Source organism: Ictidomys tridecemlineatus, chromosome 10, assembly GCF_052094955.1.
Source record: "Ictidomys tridecemlineatus isolate mIctTri1 chromosome 10, mIctTri1.hap1, whole genome shotgun sequence".
NCBI classification, from domain to species: Eukaryota; Metazoa; Chordata; class Mammalia; order Rodentia; family Sciuridae; genus Ictidomys; species Ictidomys tridecemlineatus.
In genome coordinates this window covers 15,625,502-15,641,626 of record NC_135486.1, presented here as the reverse complement: position 1 = coordinate 15,641,626, position 16,125 = coordinate 15,625,502, and the positions used below count along the sequence as shown (strand labels likewise).

General features: G+C 42.6%; 1 protein-coding gene across 4 annotated transcripts in view; it reads left to right on the top strand.

Annotated features, from left to right (window-relative positions):
* Colgalt2 (collagen beta(1-O)galactosyltransferase 2) overlaps positions 1–16,125 on the top strand; it is a 94,280-nt gene that overhangs the window by 74,983 nt on the left and 3,172 nt on the right. For all 4 annotated transcript variants that reach the window (XM_078022468.1, XM_078022467.1, XM_005319700.5 and 1 more), the window contains 5 exons: positions 2,194–2,270; positions 6,532–6,638; positions 12,266–12,398; positions 13,449–13,576; positions 15,400–15,606. In XM_078022468.1, coding sequence (XP_077878594.1) covers positions 2,194–2,270; positions 6,532–6,638; positions 12,266–12,398; positions 13,449–13,576; positions 15,400–15,606 — 652 coding nt within the window. The remainder of the gene's footprint in view (positions 1–2,193; positions 2,271–6,531; positions 6,639–12,265; positions 12,399–13,448; positions 13,577–15,399; positions 15,607–16,125) is intronic.

Sequence of the window (16,125 nt, the reverse complement as noted above, 5' to 3'; positions counted from 1 at the left end):
CACATAGGACATGTGAAGATCAGCTGCATGTGATTACCATATATGTCAAGAGGGCATCCCAGATCCCATAGAGCCATACGATCTCCATAATGGCAGCTCTAATTATTTAGTCCTAGATCTTGGAACTATGTGAAAGCCAGTGAAGTCCATTGTCCTAAGTGGTGGTATAGGAGGCACTACTTCCAGGAAGGAATTCAATGTCAAGTTGAATAAGCTGTGAATGATGGAGTCAGAAATGACCACAACAAAAGCTGGGACCTACTAACCTGTGTGATGTCAGCAAAGACACATCCTGCTCTCCCTTTAGTAAGTTTCTTAGGTCTGATTCTTTGGATCAAGTCCTGTGTCTCCCTATGGTTTAGTGCCGCCATCATTGATGAAATCCAGACACACTCCTTTTTTTTTTTTTTTTTTTTTTTTTTTGCCCAACAGCCACTTACAACTTTTGTGAAACACTTGTCCTGTGAATGCCCTTATTTGATGGTAAGAAAGTGACTGGAAGCAGCCTGAAGCTTGACAGGCCAGTGAGTGCCCACCGGAGACTAGTTGCCTAGAAAGGGTAATATAAAGTATAACTCAGGTCTAAGGCCAAGGAGGTAGACAGACCATTTCTAGAGCATGACCAATAGGAAGGGGTTGTAACATTAAGTTTCTTTCTCTTCAAAACCTAACCCTGCACATGGTGGACCCTGCATGTTGATTTTGAAGGAAACTGATAAGTAGTAGTGGAGCAGAAAGGATCAAGCTATTCTGAGCTGCTGTTGGAAAGAATAATACACATGCCATGGACCCCCAGAAATGTGACTGTCAGGGTCAGGTTTGAAGTGATGAGACCAACTCCTGTGTTGTTTGGCCAAGGAAAGCCGTCTCACTACCTTCTAGAATTTCACATGATTTGATCCTAAGTGAAACTGGCCATGGTTTCTCTTAGTACCTCAGTGAAGAGTAAGTTAAACATATCAGATCCTTTGCACAGTATCTCAAGAAGGGCGGACTTGTGCTGGGCTGCCAAACTGTGCCCAAATCTCTTTGACTTCAAGCAATGGTGGCTCATTTTCTGCTCATCAGAGTCGCAGCCTCCTGTATTTCCAGGCAGCTGCTCTCCAGGTGTGGAACATTCCAGGCTCTGCAGATCTCTGCCTTCTCTGTCTTAACACGTGCTGCTGCCATGCCCGGGACGCTGGGATGGGATAGGGAGGAGGATTTGGAGAGCCAAGCCAAGCAGCTGTCATCCAAACCTCCTCAGAAAGTCACATGGCCCTGACCAACTTCATGGGCAAGAAAGTGTATTCATTTCTTGTGCCCAGAAGAGAGGAGAGAGGGTGCTGATGAGAGTAGGGATGGACATCACTCACAGATCTTTAAACAACCCAGTGATCAGCTCTCATTTCAAATTTTCTTTATCTCTTTAAGGAAAATCAGATTAGTGCTTTGAATTTGTACAACACCAAAAAATCTTTAAGACCCTCTCAACCATTTCCTCTGAACCATTAAAGGAGGCTTTTCTGAGGGTCAATAATCTTCCATCATCTCTGTACCCAGCCTGAGAGGTGAGCCAGCCCTTTGAGGCGAGAAGGAGTTAAAACAAAAGCCCTTCGGTACACCTGTAGCTGCCCCTGCCGGGTTGGGATAAAAGTAGCCCCAGGCTTTGACAATTTTAAAAAATGTACAGAAAAAGAGCATTCTTCAGGGAGGATAAAATTAACCTATTTCTGAGCTCTTTCGCCATGGGCCACAGTAGGTAAAATAGTTAAGAGAATTTATTACATTATTGTGGTCATGCTTTGCATGCAGATCTCATTTAAATTTTACAATCCAGAAAAAAATCCATTTATTATCCCAATTTTGCATGCGAAGAAACAGGCTCCGAGAGGTCTCATAACTCTCCTAGGCCCTCACTGACTGGATCATCTGACTCCAGAACCTTCTCTCTTGGCCATTATGCTAACCTGCCTCCAAACCCAATTAAAGTAAGTCTTCAGGGATGTGAAGCAGATACTGCAATTTGCATATGCACAAGTGCTTTCACAACCAGTGCCTGACCCTCAGGCTTCCTGGAGAACTGCTGAGTGGTTGTCCCCTGCCCTGGGTGTCTAGGGTGATTCTGGCCCTGGTGATCAGGTGTGCAGATGGAATTCTGTTTTCTGACCCTTTCCCTAACAAAGCACTCTGTGTGTTTCTTGTGTCTTCCAGTTGACCGTCCTCCCATGGAACCCTCCCAGTTTGTGTCAGTTGTCCCTAAATATCCAGACAAGATGGGATTTGATGAGGTAGGAAAGTCTCTGTGTGTGTGTGCATGGGTGCAAATGTTTGTATGCTGGAACACAGCTGAGCGTGTGTCCGAGAGCCAGAAGGCTGGGCTTGGCTGCTGAAAAGGGGCTGAGGGCTGGGGGAAGTACTGAGTTTTTGTTATGCCCCAGTCTTCCTCCAAAAGGAGGACTGTGGTAAAAGTGAGTCGATGGTTCAGTCAGAAAGAAGCACCTAGTAGTGAAAGTGAATTCACCATGTTTTATCGACCGTCTTACCAAGGTTCAGGGGTAGGGTGAAGAGGACATAGGGTGTAGACATAGGAGCACATTCACTTCACCCTGCCATAGAGGAGTGAGCGGACACTATTCTGGAACCCTTTCTTTTCCGTCTGTCCTTCTTCCATGGAAAAAGGTTGGAGGACAGAGTTGAGAGGACAGAGAAGGAGAGAGGAAACTTGTTCTAAAATTCTGCCTTTCCACAGGCAAGAACTTCAAAACAACATTCTGTGAAAAGAATAAGTCAGGACTAGGGGGGTGTGCAGCTCAGTGGTACAGCAGTGAGGCTCTGGGTTCAATACCCAGCACCACAAGAACAGAGAGAGAGACAGAGAAGGAGACAGAGACAGAGAGGACAGAGAGACAGAGAAAGAGAGGATTCAGAGGCGCCTCTATTGGCAGTATGCACAAAAGACGCTTGACAAGGCCTGAACTGTGACTCCATGTCACTGACTCCTTCCTGAGTCTCTTGCATGGCTTCTGTCATTCAGGAGGAGTCTAGAGCTGGGACAGCTTCTCAAAAATCCACGAACTGAGACAGATTTTTCCATGAATTCTGGATATGCTTATTGGTCAAACATCATGCTCTGTGCTGCTCAACGGAGGGAAATGTCATACTGCACTGTGACATGTACACATATGTACACATGTGCACATACATGTGACATACATGTGTGTTCCCAAAATAGGTCCTCCTTGAAGAGCTGCTAGAACTGAGAATTGGGATTTCTTCCATAAAATTGACTCAGAGCTAGTCTTCGGGAATGGGAATGAATGCTTCATGAATACCAAATGCAAAGAGGAAGCAACATTCTGCTACTTCCACGGAGGACAGAATGAGAAGAGATGGATTTACGTGTAGTGAAATAGAGCTAGACCCAGTTGTAGATAGTTTTCAAAAAGGACCGGGGCTGCAGAGAAACTTGTTCCACCTCACTCGCTGGCCCTGCTTCTGCGTGGCACTGGAGCCTTCCTTTCCTGTGACCCTTACCAGTGTCTTCACATAATTCACTTTTCCTCCTAAAATCACATTTCCGTAAGGACCAAAACTGTCCTTCTATAAGGACAGATAAAATGGGCCAAAACAAGATCTCACTCTGGTTCTCTTTTGGCAGGACAAGGTGTTAGAACTGGGTCACTCTCAGGGTCCCTGGGGAAAATGCTAGCTCCAGGAGGTGACACACTCAGAGGCTCTGCTTTCCTGAGGCTGGGACCTTGTCTCTGTCTGGAACAGGCGTGGAGGGTGGGAAGGCATTTTCAGAGCCTTTTCAGTCCTGGTCCTGTGACCTCATCAGTGGTGTCTGGGCTCCATTTGGCTGCCCGGCCCTTTTCTCTGTTTATTCTTTACGAAGTACGAGCGAGCAGTCTGTTTCTCCTTCATGGCCACCATTTTTATTGTCCCAGTAGGGACACATCTTTATTGCATTTGGACTGTTATTGACTAAAGGCCTCCAGACTGAAGGTCTCTGGTTTGAGGGGACTATTTAAATGCATTTTTCCCCTGTTTTGTCCTGTTTCTGTTTTCCTGGAGCCAGCCCAGGTGGCCCCATGCTTGTACAAGAGGAAATGCCCTTTCCTTTCCATGTCTGTAAAACTGGGGGGTGGAGCACGGCTCACGACCACGATTCTCACCAGGTTGAAAGTGAAACATTAAAGAACACAACTCATGAGGTTATAAAGTCCCAAGTAATAAGGCAAATAGAGGTGACACAGAAATTATTTTTTATAAAAAAATAATTATCCAGCTAAGTAAACAAAGGAGGTAATAAAAAATCATGATGCACTCAATCTGCTTTGCCCTGCATTGGATGGATGATTTTCTAAGAGAACATGTTGCTCTCCTTAGTTTCTTTGCCCAGGAATTTGTAAACAAATACAAGTAAGAATATGTTGCCGGGGAAGGTTAAAATTTTATTCAATGTAGCTTTTGGTCCTAGTAAAATATATAATATATTTATGATTACATTCAGAATGATCATTGAACCAAAGCTTAATGCAGTTTATTCTAAACTTAATCTTGGTTATAAGACATAGTTTCTTTTTATTTTGGTCACAGTAAAAAAGCAAAATTTATCATAAGCCCCAAATAGAAGTTTTCACTCATATGAGATTTTTTGAGAGATGAGTTTACTCAACTCCCTTTTTTTAATATTTATTTTTTAGTTGTAGTTGGACACAGTACCTTTATTTCACTTATTTATTTTTATGTGGTGCTGAGGATCGAACCCAGGGTCTCACACATGCGAGGCAAGTGTTTACCACTGAGCCGCAACTCCAGCCCCTCAGCTCCCTCTTTTCATGGGAGCATACAGATGTTACAGAAGTCATACGGGTGTTCCATTGGGATGAAGTCAGCATCCTCTGACTTATTCCTGTAGGTTTCTCCCTCACCGTGTTTTGTGTCAAGATCATTTCTTGCTGACTGCTGAAATCTTCCCACTTTGGAGGGCTAATTGAACATTGAAAATCAATTTTTATTGCTTATAGCAAGAAGATCTTATTAAAATGCTACTTGACCGCGATCACAGTCACAAGGCTTTAGGTTTTTCTATGGTTCCTTAAATCTGGAATAGCTGGGAGAGCCTCATTGCCTGTGATTCCTTAGAGCAGCCTTTTGTGTGTGTAGTCATGCAGCCCTTGGGGATTCCCAGGCCAAGGAGAGGAGGAGGACACAGTCCTCGTGGGGGAAGATCGGTACTCCATTCTTCCTTACGTCACAGACACGAAGGTGTCCTTTCCACAGTGAAACTGCAACTCCTGCCCAAGATGCTTCGTTTTGTCTCTGTTAATAGCTGCAACCTGCTAGTTTCTGCTTCTGTGATCACGCTTGCTCAGCACCTGGGGCAGGAACCAGAGCTGCCTGGAGAAAAGGGAAGGGATGAACCATCTTGGAACCATCTTGGAAACTGCAAGTCTGTACTGTAGAAAAGACACTGAGAACAAAGGGCTGTGCTCAGCCTTTGGAGAAGACTCTGCTGAACCTGCACTATACATGTACACATATGTACATGTGTGTGAATAAGCCTTGCTCTTCTGCACCTCCAAGGGCCGTTTGTCTCTTTCCATTGCCATAATTTTCCATATTTTTTTTCCTGTATTTTCTCCCATATTTTCTGGAACAATAGCATTTCCACTTAGTGTCGAAATTGGGTCTTTCCTTCCCTCCTTTATCCAAGAACCACCCCCAAGGACAGGGCCCCTTTTCTTTAGTTTCTACCTTAGTTTCTATGGGAGTTGGAGAATTCTGGCAGGGAAGCTACTAAAATAGAGGCTTCGATGATTCATTTTGGAACCTTTGGAAATAACAGCAACATAGGAAGACTTTAGATTTTTCTTATTTTTTGAATGATGTTAAATGTATTCAGTAGATTTGTCTATGTATTATGGGTGAGGTGGGACCATTATTATCCCATTTCACAAATGAGGATAGTGACACAGAAACTGACCCAAGGCAAACCCTCAGCAAGTAACAAGACCTACCCTGAGACTGCCTATCAATTTAACCACCTGGCCCGTTGCTTCCTACCCCTCAGGGCTGTATTGGGTTTAATTCGTCTTTGGCCTCATGAAGAATAACTTTTTGAGCTTTCTCAACAGTAGAGGAAACATGTTTATCAGTGAATATCAGAGGAACAAAGAGTTAAGTCACTACCAATGATTATATTTTGAAAGTAGCTCATTTTTTTCCTCTATAAAATATTTTTGTTTTTTAAATTTATTTTTAGCTGTTGATGGATCTTTATTTTATTCATTTATTTTTATGTGGTTCTGAGAATTGAACCCAGTATCTCACACATGCTAGGCAAGCACTCTGCCACTGAGCCACTACTACCCCAGCCCTATAAAATGTTTTTACAAAGCAAATCTTCACAGTAGTTTTCCTATCCTTTCCTTGTCCTACCTTAAACTTTGATCCTAACATTTGCTAAACTTTTCAAACAGCTTGAAATAAGATGGGGTCATTTATGGTTGTTTTTATTTCCCCCCCTTTTGCTTCCTGCATTAGATTTTCATGATCAACCTCAAACGCAGAAAGGACAGGCGGGACCGGATGCTGCGCACGCTCTACGAACAGGAGATCGCGGTCAAGATAGTTGAAGCGGTGGATGGGAAGTGAGTGGGGCTTGACTCCCTGCGCAGAAGCGGTTGGAGAGGGGAGGTGTCTTCTCTGACAGAGAGTTAGTCCTGTCTGAGGCTCCAAGTGTCCTGGGCCTTAGGGATGGACACATTGCACCGATGCCATTCGTGGCACTGAAGTTAGTTTCACCATGTAGGACAGGCCTGAGGTCCACTTCCCAACTGGTGACCTTTGGTCTGCATGACACTGAAGACTCACATTGGACTTGATTGTCCCCTGTCTCTGACCATTCTTGCAATAGCCGTGGTGGTTCCCAGCTTTCTGTGTTGTGACAGAAGAAGGAATGTCAACTTGAGGTGACTAGACTTGAAGAAAGGAAGCAGAAAACCACATAAAGGTCCCCATGTCCTGTAGTGTGAGGCACATGCCACAGCCCACCTGCAATGACCACAGTGGCCATATTTCCTGGGAATATGGCAGGAAAATCACACAGAGAAACCCAGTTGGATTCTTTCGCTGCTGTTTTGCTTTGCTTTGCCCCCCTTTTTTGCCATCCCAAACTCTTTCAAGGCACAGATTTTTGCAAAACATGAGTTTCCCTGTTAGATGCTGGTTAAGAATATGAGTGGCATTGTTCTCTCTTTATGTAGTGCCAACTAACGGGTGTGGCTAGCAGCTTCTCAAGTTATGACTCCCGTAGAGAATCTCATCAGAGTTTCTCAAGGTGACTCCCCCAGAGAGTCCCAGAGATGGTTACCAGGACACCACATGCTTTCCTCTTCAGACTTGTTAAAAGGTGATCTCGAGGGGAGGACCCAGGAACTGCCTGTAAGAAGCCTCAAAATAATTCTTGGGGAGAGTCGCCATATGAAATACTGGATATTTGGTTGAATTTTGTCCCAAACATTACATGGGACTTAGCCAAACCAGAAACAAATTTTCATTGTTTATTTGCAATTTAAATTTGATTGGCTATTTCTGTGCTTTTGCTTGCTAAATCCAGTAGCTCTATTCTTGGGTGAGTTTGGAAACCGCTGTTTTTAAACATCTCCCCAAACCCCTGACCCCTTTAGGGACCAGGAAACTAGTTGAGCCATGAGAATTCTTTATGTGTTTTGAATACAAGTCCCTTACCAGATCTATAATTTGCAAATATTTTCTCCCAGTTTGTGAATTGTCACAGTTTCATGATGGCATCATTAAAGCAGAAAAAGAAGGTTTTTTTTAATTTTGATTAAATCCAATTAGTTGTTGTTGTTCTTGTTGCTTGTGCTTTGGGTATCATATCTAAGAATTCAAATTCAAACCCAAAGCCATGAAGACTTAATATTTTGTTTTCTACTAAGATTTCTGTAGTTTTATCTCTTACATTTAGGTCTTTGATCTATTGAGATATAATTTTTATATATGCTGTGAGGTAGGGGTCCAAATTTATTCTTTTGTATATGGATATCTAGGAGTCCTTGTATCATTTGTAAAAAGATTATTATCTCCCCCACTGAATTTTCTGGCACCCTTGTTAAAGATTATTTGACCATATATGTAAAGGTCTATTTCTGAACTCTTAATTCCATCCAATTAATTGATAGCTCTGTCCTTATGCCTGTGCTGTATTGGCTTGTTGACTGTGGCAATGTATTTAAGAAAATATATGTCCCTCAACTTTGCATTCTTTTTTAAGATTGTTTTAGCTATTCTGGGTCCCTTGCATTTTCCTATGAATTTCAGGACTATCTTGTCAACTTGCATACACACGGAGTCAGGCAGCTTGGATTTTGATAGGAATCACATCGAATCTGTAGCTCAGTTTGGGGAGTATTGCTATCTTAACAACATGAAGTCTTATGATTCATAATCACAGCATGTCTTTTCATTTTTGTAGATCTTCTGTAATTCCTTGAATGATGTTTCATTACTTTTATGTCTTGTTGCTTCATTACTTTTAAGTCTTGCATTTATTTTGTTAAAGTTATTCTTAAATAATATCTTTTATATTATAGTAAGAGAATTGTTTCTGTAATGTCATTTTCAGAGTTAGATATATAGAAACATGATTGATTTATGTACATTGATCATGTATCCTGCAACCTTGCTGAATAGTGTGTGCAGGCACACATTCCTTAGGACTTTTTTGTGTGTGCAAGATAATGTCATTTGCAATTAGAAATAGTGTTACTTTATCTTTTCCAATCTGAATACATTTACTTCTTTGTCTCACCTTACGACCCTGGCTAGATCCTCAGGTACAATATTGAATAAAGTGAAAGAAGACATTCTTATCTAGTTACAGATCTTAAGAAAAGCATCTATGCCAGGTGCAATGGCATGCACCTGTAATTCCAGTGGCTTGGGAGGCTGAGACAGGAGGATTGAGTTCAAAGCCAGCCTCAGCAACTTAGTGAGGTCCTTTGCAACTCAGCAAGACCCTGTCTCTAAATAAAATGTGTATAAAAGGTGGGGGGCTGAGGATATGGTTCAGTGTTTAAGCATCCTTGTGTTCAAAAGAAAGCAACTAGACTTTCCCCATTAAGTATGATTTTGCTGTGGGTTTTTCACAGAAGGCCTGGAGTTGGGGAAGTTGCCTTTTATTCCTATTTTGTGAAGTATTTTTATCATGAAAGTATGTTGGATTTTGTCAAATGCTTTTTTTCTGTGTCTGTTGAGATGGCACACAGTGTGCCAAAACATCTAACAGGATTTCCAGGGGGGAGTTGCAGCTATGAATGCCTATGTTAAAAACAGATGATCTCAAATAGATAATCTAACCAACCGCTTTAAGAAACTATAAGAACAAAAGCAAACTAACCTCAAATCAAGTAGGAAAAGAACATAATGAAGACTACAATTGAAATAAATGAATGAAAGAACAGAGAAATAATAGAGATTGTCCAAGAATGGTTATTGGATAAGATAAAAAAATACTTTACATAGGTTGATGAATTTTAAAAATGACTAGAATCAAATGATTAAAATAAAAAACAGAAGAGGGGACATTCTTACAGATCCTGCAAAAGTAAAAAGGATTATACTATGAACAATCATTGGCTAAAATTAGATAACTTCCATGAAATGGATGAATTGATAGAAAGATGTACACTACTGAAATCGACCCAAGGAAAAAGTAGAAATTCTGAATAAACATATAGCAAGTAAAGAAGGGGAGTTAGTAATCAAAAAATTCCCACAAAGAAAAGTCCAGAACCAGATGGCTTCACTGGAAAATTCTGCCAGATATTTAAAGAAGAATTAATACTAACACTTAACAAACTCTTCAAAAACAGAACAGGAGGGAACGTACCCCAGCTGATTCTATGAAGCCAGTATTGTTCTAATACAAAACCAAAGACATTATAAGAAAACTACGGAACACTATCTCTTATTAATACAGATGCAAAAACCTTCAAGAAAACGGCAAATAGAACCCAGCAACATACAAAAAGGATTATACAGCACAATCAAATGAAATTTATTCCTGAATTGCATGCTTGGTTTAATATGTGAAAGTCTGTCAAAGTAATGTAGCATATTAATAGACGGAAGTCATACATGGTCAGTTTGGATATACTATGTTTTTTCTATTTCAAAATATTTTCTAGTTTTCATTATGCTTTCTCCATTAAGTTAATGGAGTGATTGTTTAGGAATGTGTTAATTTCACAGATTTGTGAATTCCCCAAATTTCCTTTGTTAGTGATTTTTAATTTCATTCCATTGTAATTGGAGAACATACCTAGTATGATTTCAGTCCTTTTTAAGTATACCAAGGCTTGATTTAAGGTCCATATGGTCCCTATGGCCTAACATATGATCTCTCTTAGAGAATGTTCCAAGTACACTTGAAACAATGGTATTTTGCTCTTGTGAACAGAGTATTCTACAGATGTCTCTCAGGTCCAGTTGCTTCATATGCTATTCAAGTCTCCTATTTCTTTGTTCTCCGACCTAGTTCTTCTGTCCAGTGTTGAAGGCAAGATATTACAGTCTCCCACTATGAATGTTGCATCGTCTATTTCTCCTTTCAGTTCTGCTAGATTCCACTCTGTGTTTGGGGAATCTGCATTAAGTACATATGTATTTATAATTGTTTTAACTTCCTGATGGATTTTATCATCTGCCTTGGTGTCTAGTAGAAATTTTCTCTAGAGCCTTATTTTATCTGATGTTAACATAGCTCCTCCAGCTCTCTTGTGGTTACCATTTGGTATTGTGAAATAGTAATTTATAGTCTATCTTTTTCCTCCTTTTACTTTCAATCTATTTGAGTTTTTTTTTTTAACTAAATTATGCCTCTTGGATGTTTTTAAACTCAATCTCTGTCTCTGAATGTGGTGTTCAGCCTGTTTGCCTTTACCACCTGTTCCCCCAAAGGTCAGCCAGAGGTCTTATCAGGTTCCTCTCAGGTCTTTTTGGCGGGGGGGGGGGGGGGAGGTACTCATTGTTGAATACATCTAGAATCTTCTAGTTCTCAAGAATATGCTAGAGGGCTGGGGTTGTGGCTCAGTGGTAGAGCTCACAACTTGCACGTGTGAGGCCCTGGGTTCGATTCTCAGCACCACATACAAATAGATAAAATAAAGGTCTATTGACAACTAAAAAGAATATTTAAAAAAAAAAAAAAAAAAAGAATGTGCTGGAGCTTTTCAAAGCTCCCTATGGACATCTTATTCCTCGGTTTTTCCTTTAAAGTGTTTCCTTTAGGTGTTCCCTTAGCCTTCACTGGTCAGGCTGCCTGGGTCGTTGTAATGTGAAGTGGTTGCTACTGGTGGTTTTTAGACAGATACTCTGCCGAGAGGACTGTTCACAGAGAGTGAACCTGAGTCAGGTCAAATCGAGACAAGCTCTGAGAAAGGAGCTTTTCGGGGACTGCCAGAGAGGTTGAATAGGGACTGTTTTGCAGGGACAGGTCTTCAGGAGAGTCCTAATCCACCCTGTCTCTTGCAGTGGCTAGGAGGTGGCTGTTTTCACAGCTACAAAATAGTTGCGAGGCGCTGGTTTTCGAGACTTCTGTAGGGCTGGGATGAGGTTAGGGCTGGAGTTAGTTCCACGCAGCTCGCTGTGCTTACAGAGACTCCGCTGGGGTTTTTATTTGTTTTTAAATAACTATTCCTTGGATTGTTGCAATTGTTTAGCTAATTTTCAGAGTTCTAGAAAAGCTGAGTGTGACAATTTTCACCAGTGCCCTCATTACTTTCATGGATGAGTGGATTTTCAGAGTCCTGCACACTACCATTTTGGAAATGATTCCTATTTATTTTTATCATCAACATTGTTTTAATTTTAGGTCCAAAGGAAAGACCCACAGAGGCACATGCTTCCTAACCCTTCCTCTCCTCATTCCTGGCTGAACTGAATGCTCCTAGGAACCACTTTTCCTGCATTAAGAGAGCATTTTTGGAAAGTTTTCAGACAACCTCAGATACTCAGAAGCATGTCATACACCATGGTGGTGTTTGACAATGAGAGACACCATCTCGTCTCCACACATGGCCTCATGATGCCACTGTGACGCTTTAACCTTGAGTAACTTGTACAGAATAACAGGAAACCGAGAAGTCCTTCTCTCTGTGTGTAGCGGCTCTGGGAAACCCCTGGGATTCTCTGTGGGGGCCACGGGGTGAGGACGCCCCGACCTGTGTTTTCAGCCCTGCTCTCTGTCCTGCAGGGCTCTCAACACAAGCCAGCTGAAGGCCTTGAATATCGAAATGCTGCCAGGTTACCGAGACCCCTACTCCTCCAGGCCTCTAACCAGGGGTGAGATCGGCTGCTTTCTTAGTCACTACTCTGTCTGGAAAGAGGTAAATGAGGCTTGATTTAGAGGGGCAGCTTTGTAATGAGGAGAAAGAAGAATGGGACTTTGAGGGGAATTAGGACCAGGGGGCAAGTGAGCTGGAGACTTTTCTGAAAGGCAGTGGGTTGATCTGCCTATGACTCCCTCTGGCCCAAGGCCAGGAGCCCTGGTGTCCCCCAGGACACTGACAGGGGAAGAGAGCCACATCCTGGGAGCCTTACTCCTGTTAGTTCATTCTCCTTACCAACAGGATTGCCTGTACCCATCTGTCATGTCAGCAGTGATTGTGTGACAGGAAGTCACACAGAAGTCTCATGGGTGGGTTAGGAAGACAGACTTTTTACCCAAGAGGAAGTTATTAAATAACTCAACTGGGTAAGAAGAGCAGAGCTGAAACTTGACCCCAGGTCTTACAGATCAAGTTCTTGATTGGAGTGTGGGGTTCCCAAATAAGGGTCAGCTCCTGCAAGAAAAGAAGGAGTCCCCAAATAAAGAATCTTAAAGTAAAGTACCTTCTCTCATTTGATGGTCTAGTTCATGTCTTTTTTTTTTCCTTTAAACTTTAATGACATTCGAGATATATATATATAAAGATACAGCTCGAATAAATCTCACAAACGGAACACCACACCTGTATTGATCAACATCTGGATCAAGAGACAGGTTACCAGCTATCCAGAAGTGCCCCTCTCTGTACTTCCTCTCGGCCCCCCTCCCCAAGGGTAATCACCATCCTGACTTCCAAGAGCAAGACACAGCTTTGCCTTTTTTTTGTACTTTCTTTTATATGAATGAAATCTCACAGTCCGTGAAGCCTCTCAACATTGTACTGGGGAGATTCGCCTGTAGCATTGCACTCAGTTACAGATCAGACCTCCTCACTGCTGTGAATATACCATAGTTTACCCTTTATTCTGTAGAAGGACACTTACTTAAGAGTCCAGTTATGAGCTACTCTACCCTTGACTTTCCAATACTTATTCCAATACTTATTTATCTAATAAAAAGTGAGTGTCAACCTTTTCATAGGGTGTCTCCTTGCTGATGACCTTTGTAGGTAATTGACCGGGAACTGGAGAAGACTCTCGTGATCGAGGATGATGTGCGCTTTGAGCATCAGTTTAAGAAGAAGCTGATGAAGCTGATGGATGACATTGACCAGGCTCAGCTGGACTGGGAACTGATGTGAGTGACAACACAAGCTTATTAGAGAACATGCAGGGCACTCAGTCCTTTCCAAGGGACAGAACGTCCTGCCTCCCCAGCTGGTAGAAGAGACAGTCAAGCTTCAGTGTGCCTGGTTTTCTCATCATAAACGTTTGCAGATACAACAAGTGGGTGGAGGTTAGCCCCTGGGTTTGCACCCATCTCCTTCAGGACGAGACACTATGGGAGATGCTCTATGAGATGGGAATCTGCCCGCAGATCCTTCTGACAGAGCAGCCGTGAGTGGCACCAAGCACCACTTGGGAACACAGTGGACATCTCACCCATGAAGTCCAGGGGCTCGTGAATGGGTGTGGAGAGGGAGAAGAGGCAGGCATTGGAGGGGAGAGGCATGGCATAGTCAGACCGCAGCTCCAGGGAGAGTGAGCCCTCTGCAGCCCCATGGGGTTCGAGGAGGAGGCTCAGCAGGAGAGGCTGTCCAATAAGACCACAATGACCGCTGGGCTGGGGAGGTTCTGAGGTCAATGCAGGAGAAACAGGCTCTCCAGGGAGGGCAGCTGCGAGCTGAGGCTGAGTTCATGCTCCCTGTGGACAGCCTTAGCAACTGAGTTTCTCTCTCTCTCTCCTTCCCTCCCTCTCTTCCTTCCTTTGTTCCTCCTCCTCGTCTCTCCCTCTTTCCTTCCTTCCTTTCTCTTTCTTTTCTTTTTCTTCTCTCATTTTCTTTTAAAGCAAAACAGCTCTTACTACTTCCTTCCAATGAGGCAGAAAGTTCCCGAGCATTGTTTGCTCCCCAGCTGCGTGTCATGGCAATTTGTCAGGTCGGAGCCTGATCCTTGGGAGCAGCTGCAGCAGCCCAGCTGACCCTGTTCCCCCCAACTGCCTGGGGGACGCTTAACCGTAGACCCAGGTGCCATATCAGTTCTCTCAGAAAATGGGCCAGTCTGAGCTCAAAAGGAGCCCAGCAATGGCCCAACTAACTCATGGGAAATAGACCCTAAATCGGCACTATGCAATAAAGACACCGGCTCCCAGGCAGATGTCTGTCATGTGACTCAGTTTGGCATGCTGCACAGTCCCTGGAGATCACTGTTCTTCCCCCATCCTCTAGAAGTCTCTGCCCTTCAGCCCTTTTTGAACCTGCGCCTGCCACCTGGGGTGGAGGACTCTTGGGTGCAGAGCCATGTGACATGTCTGAAGGTGGCTTCCACTTAAGCCTCGTAATCACAGAAGACTCAGCTCAGGAGATCTAAGGCTTATCCTTGGAGTCCATCCCTGTCCACAGGTTCTTTGGTTGGCACATTTCTCCGAACAAAGTACCAACACATCCAGGGAGTGATGGCTGTCCTGATAAGACACAGGGAAGAAGTATTTTAAAGTATTCTAAATCCACAGATGGATCCAGTAAAAATGTTTCATTAAAATATATTGTATAGTCTTAAAAACCCTGCGACAGTTTCAAGTTTTACTTCTCACTTTCTAAAATGAAGAAGAAACAAATGTCAGTTAAGCCCAAACACAAATGCTACTAATCTATCCATGGTTGCTACATTAAATTTTTACAGAAAAAGGAAATGATGATTGAGATAATAGACCAAGTTGTTGGAATCATCTAGGGAGTGCGCTCTCTTCAATAAAAATATAATGTGAGCCCTATATGGTGTTTTGAATTTTCTAGTAATCACATTAAAAGGTAAAAATAAATTAGGTGAAACTAGTTTTTAAAATACATTTTATTTAACCTAATATATCCAAATATTATTATTTTAGCATGTCATTAACAGTGGTGCTCATTCTTATTAATGTTCAAGTTGAAATTTTCTCCTCCTCTCCGTTCCTTTTAGTTACATTGGTAGGAAGAGAATGCAAGTAAAAGAGCCAGAGAAAGCCGTGCCCAACGTGGGGAATCTGGTCGAAGCGGACTATTCCTACTGGACGCTGGGCTATGTCATCTCTTTGGAAGGAGCACAGAAGCTGGTTGGAGCTAATCCTTTTGGGAAGATGCTGCCAGTGGATGAATTTCTGCCAATCATGTACAACAAGCATCCTGTGTGAGTCCCTTCTACTACCTGCCCATCCTTGGGCACAGCCTGTTTACAAATTACACTTTCTGGGTAGAACTTGATGCTTTCTAAAGTGGTACTACTTTCCTAAATGATCTTTCTGGCTTCCTAAATGATCTTATGGTTATGGTTATAACCATAACCAGGAGACACTGATTCAAGCCACTACTCCCCTTTAATAGATGGGTAAGATGAGGCAGAGAAGGTGAGTGTGTTTTGCCCTGTGGTCCAGTGTGTAGAATCATAGCCTGCTCAGATTTTACTTGTCTTTATCCTTCTTACTTCCATAACCTCACACACCTTAAGATGAAGGTCTCACCCTTTGAAGCACCCCATTTTTTTCAGTTCTTTCAGCTGACTTCGTGTCTGCACAATTGGCTGGGCAATGATACCCATCCTTTCAGAGTACACAATCTGGTTGGACTCATAAGCAAATCATATTGATATATAGTAATTTTTGAAGTCACAGAGGTGTGTGAGAAGTCCAGGGGTGTGGAGGTGGCATCT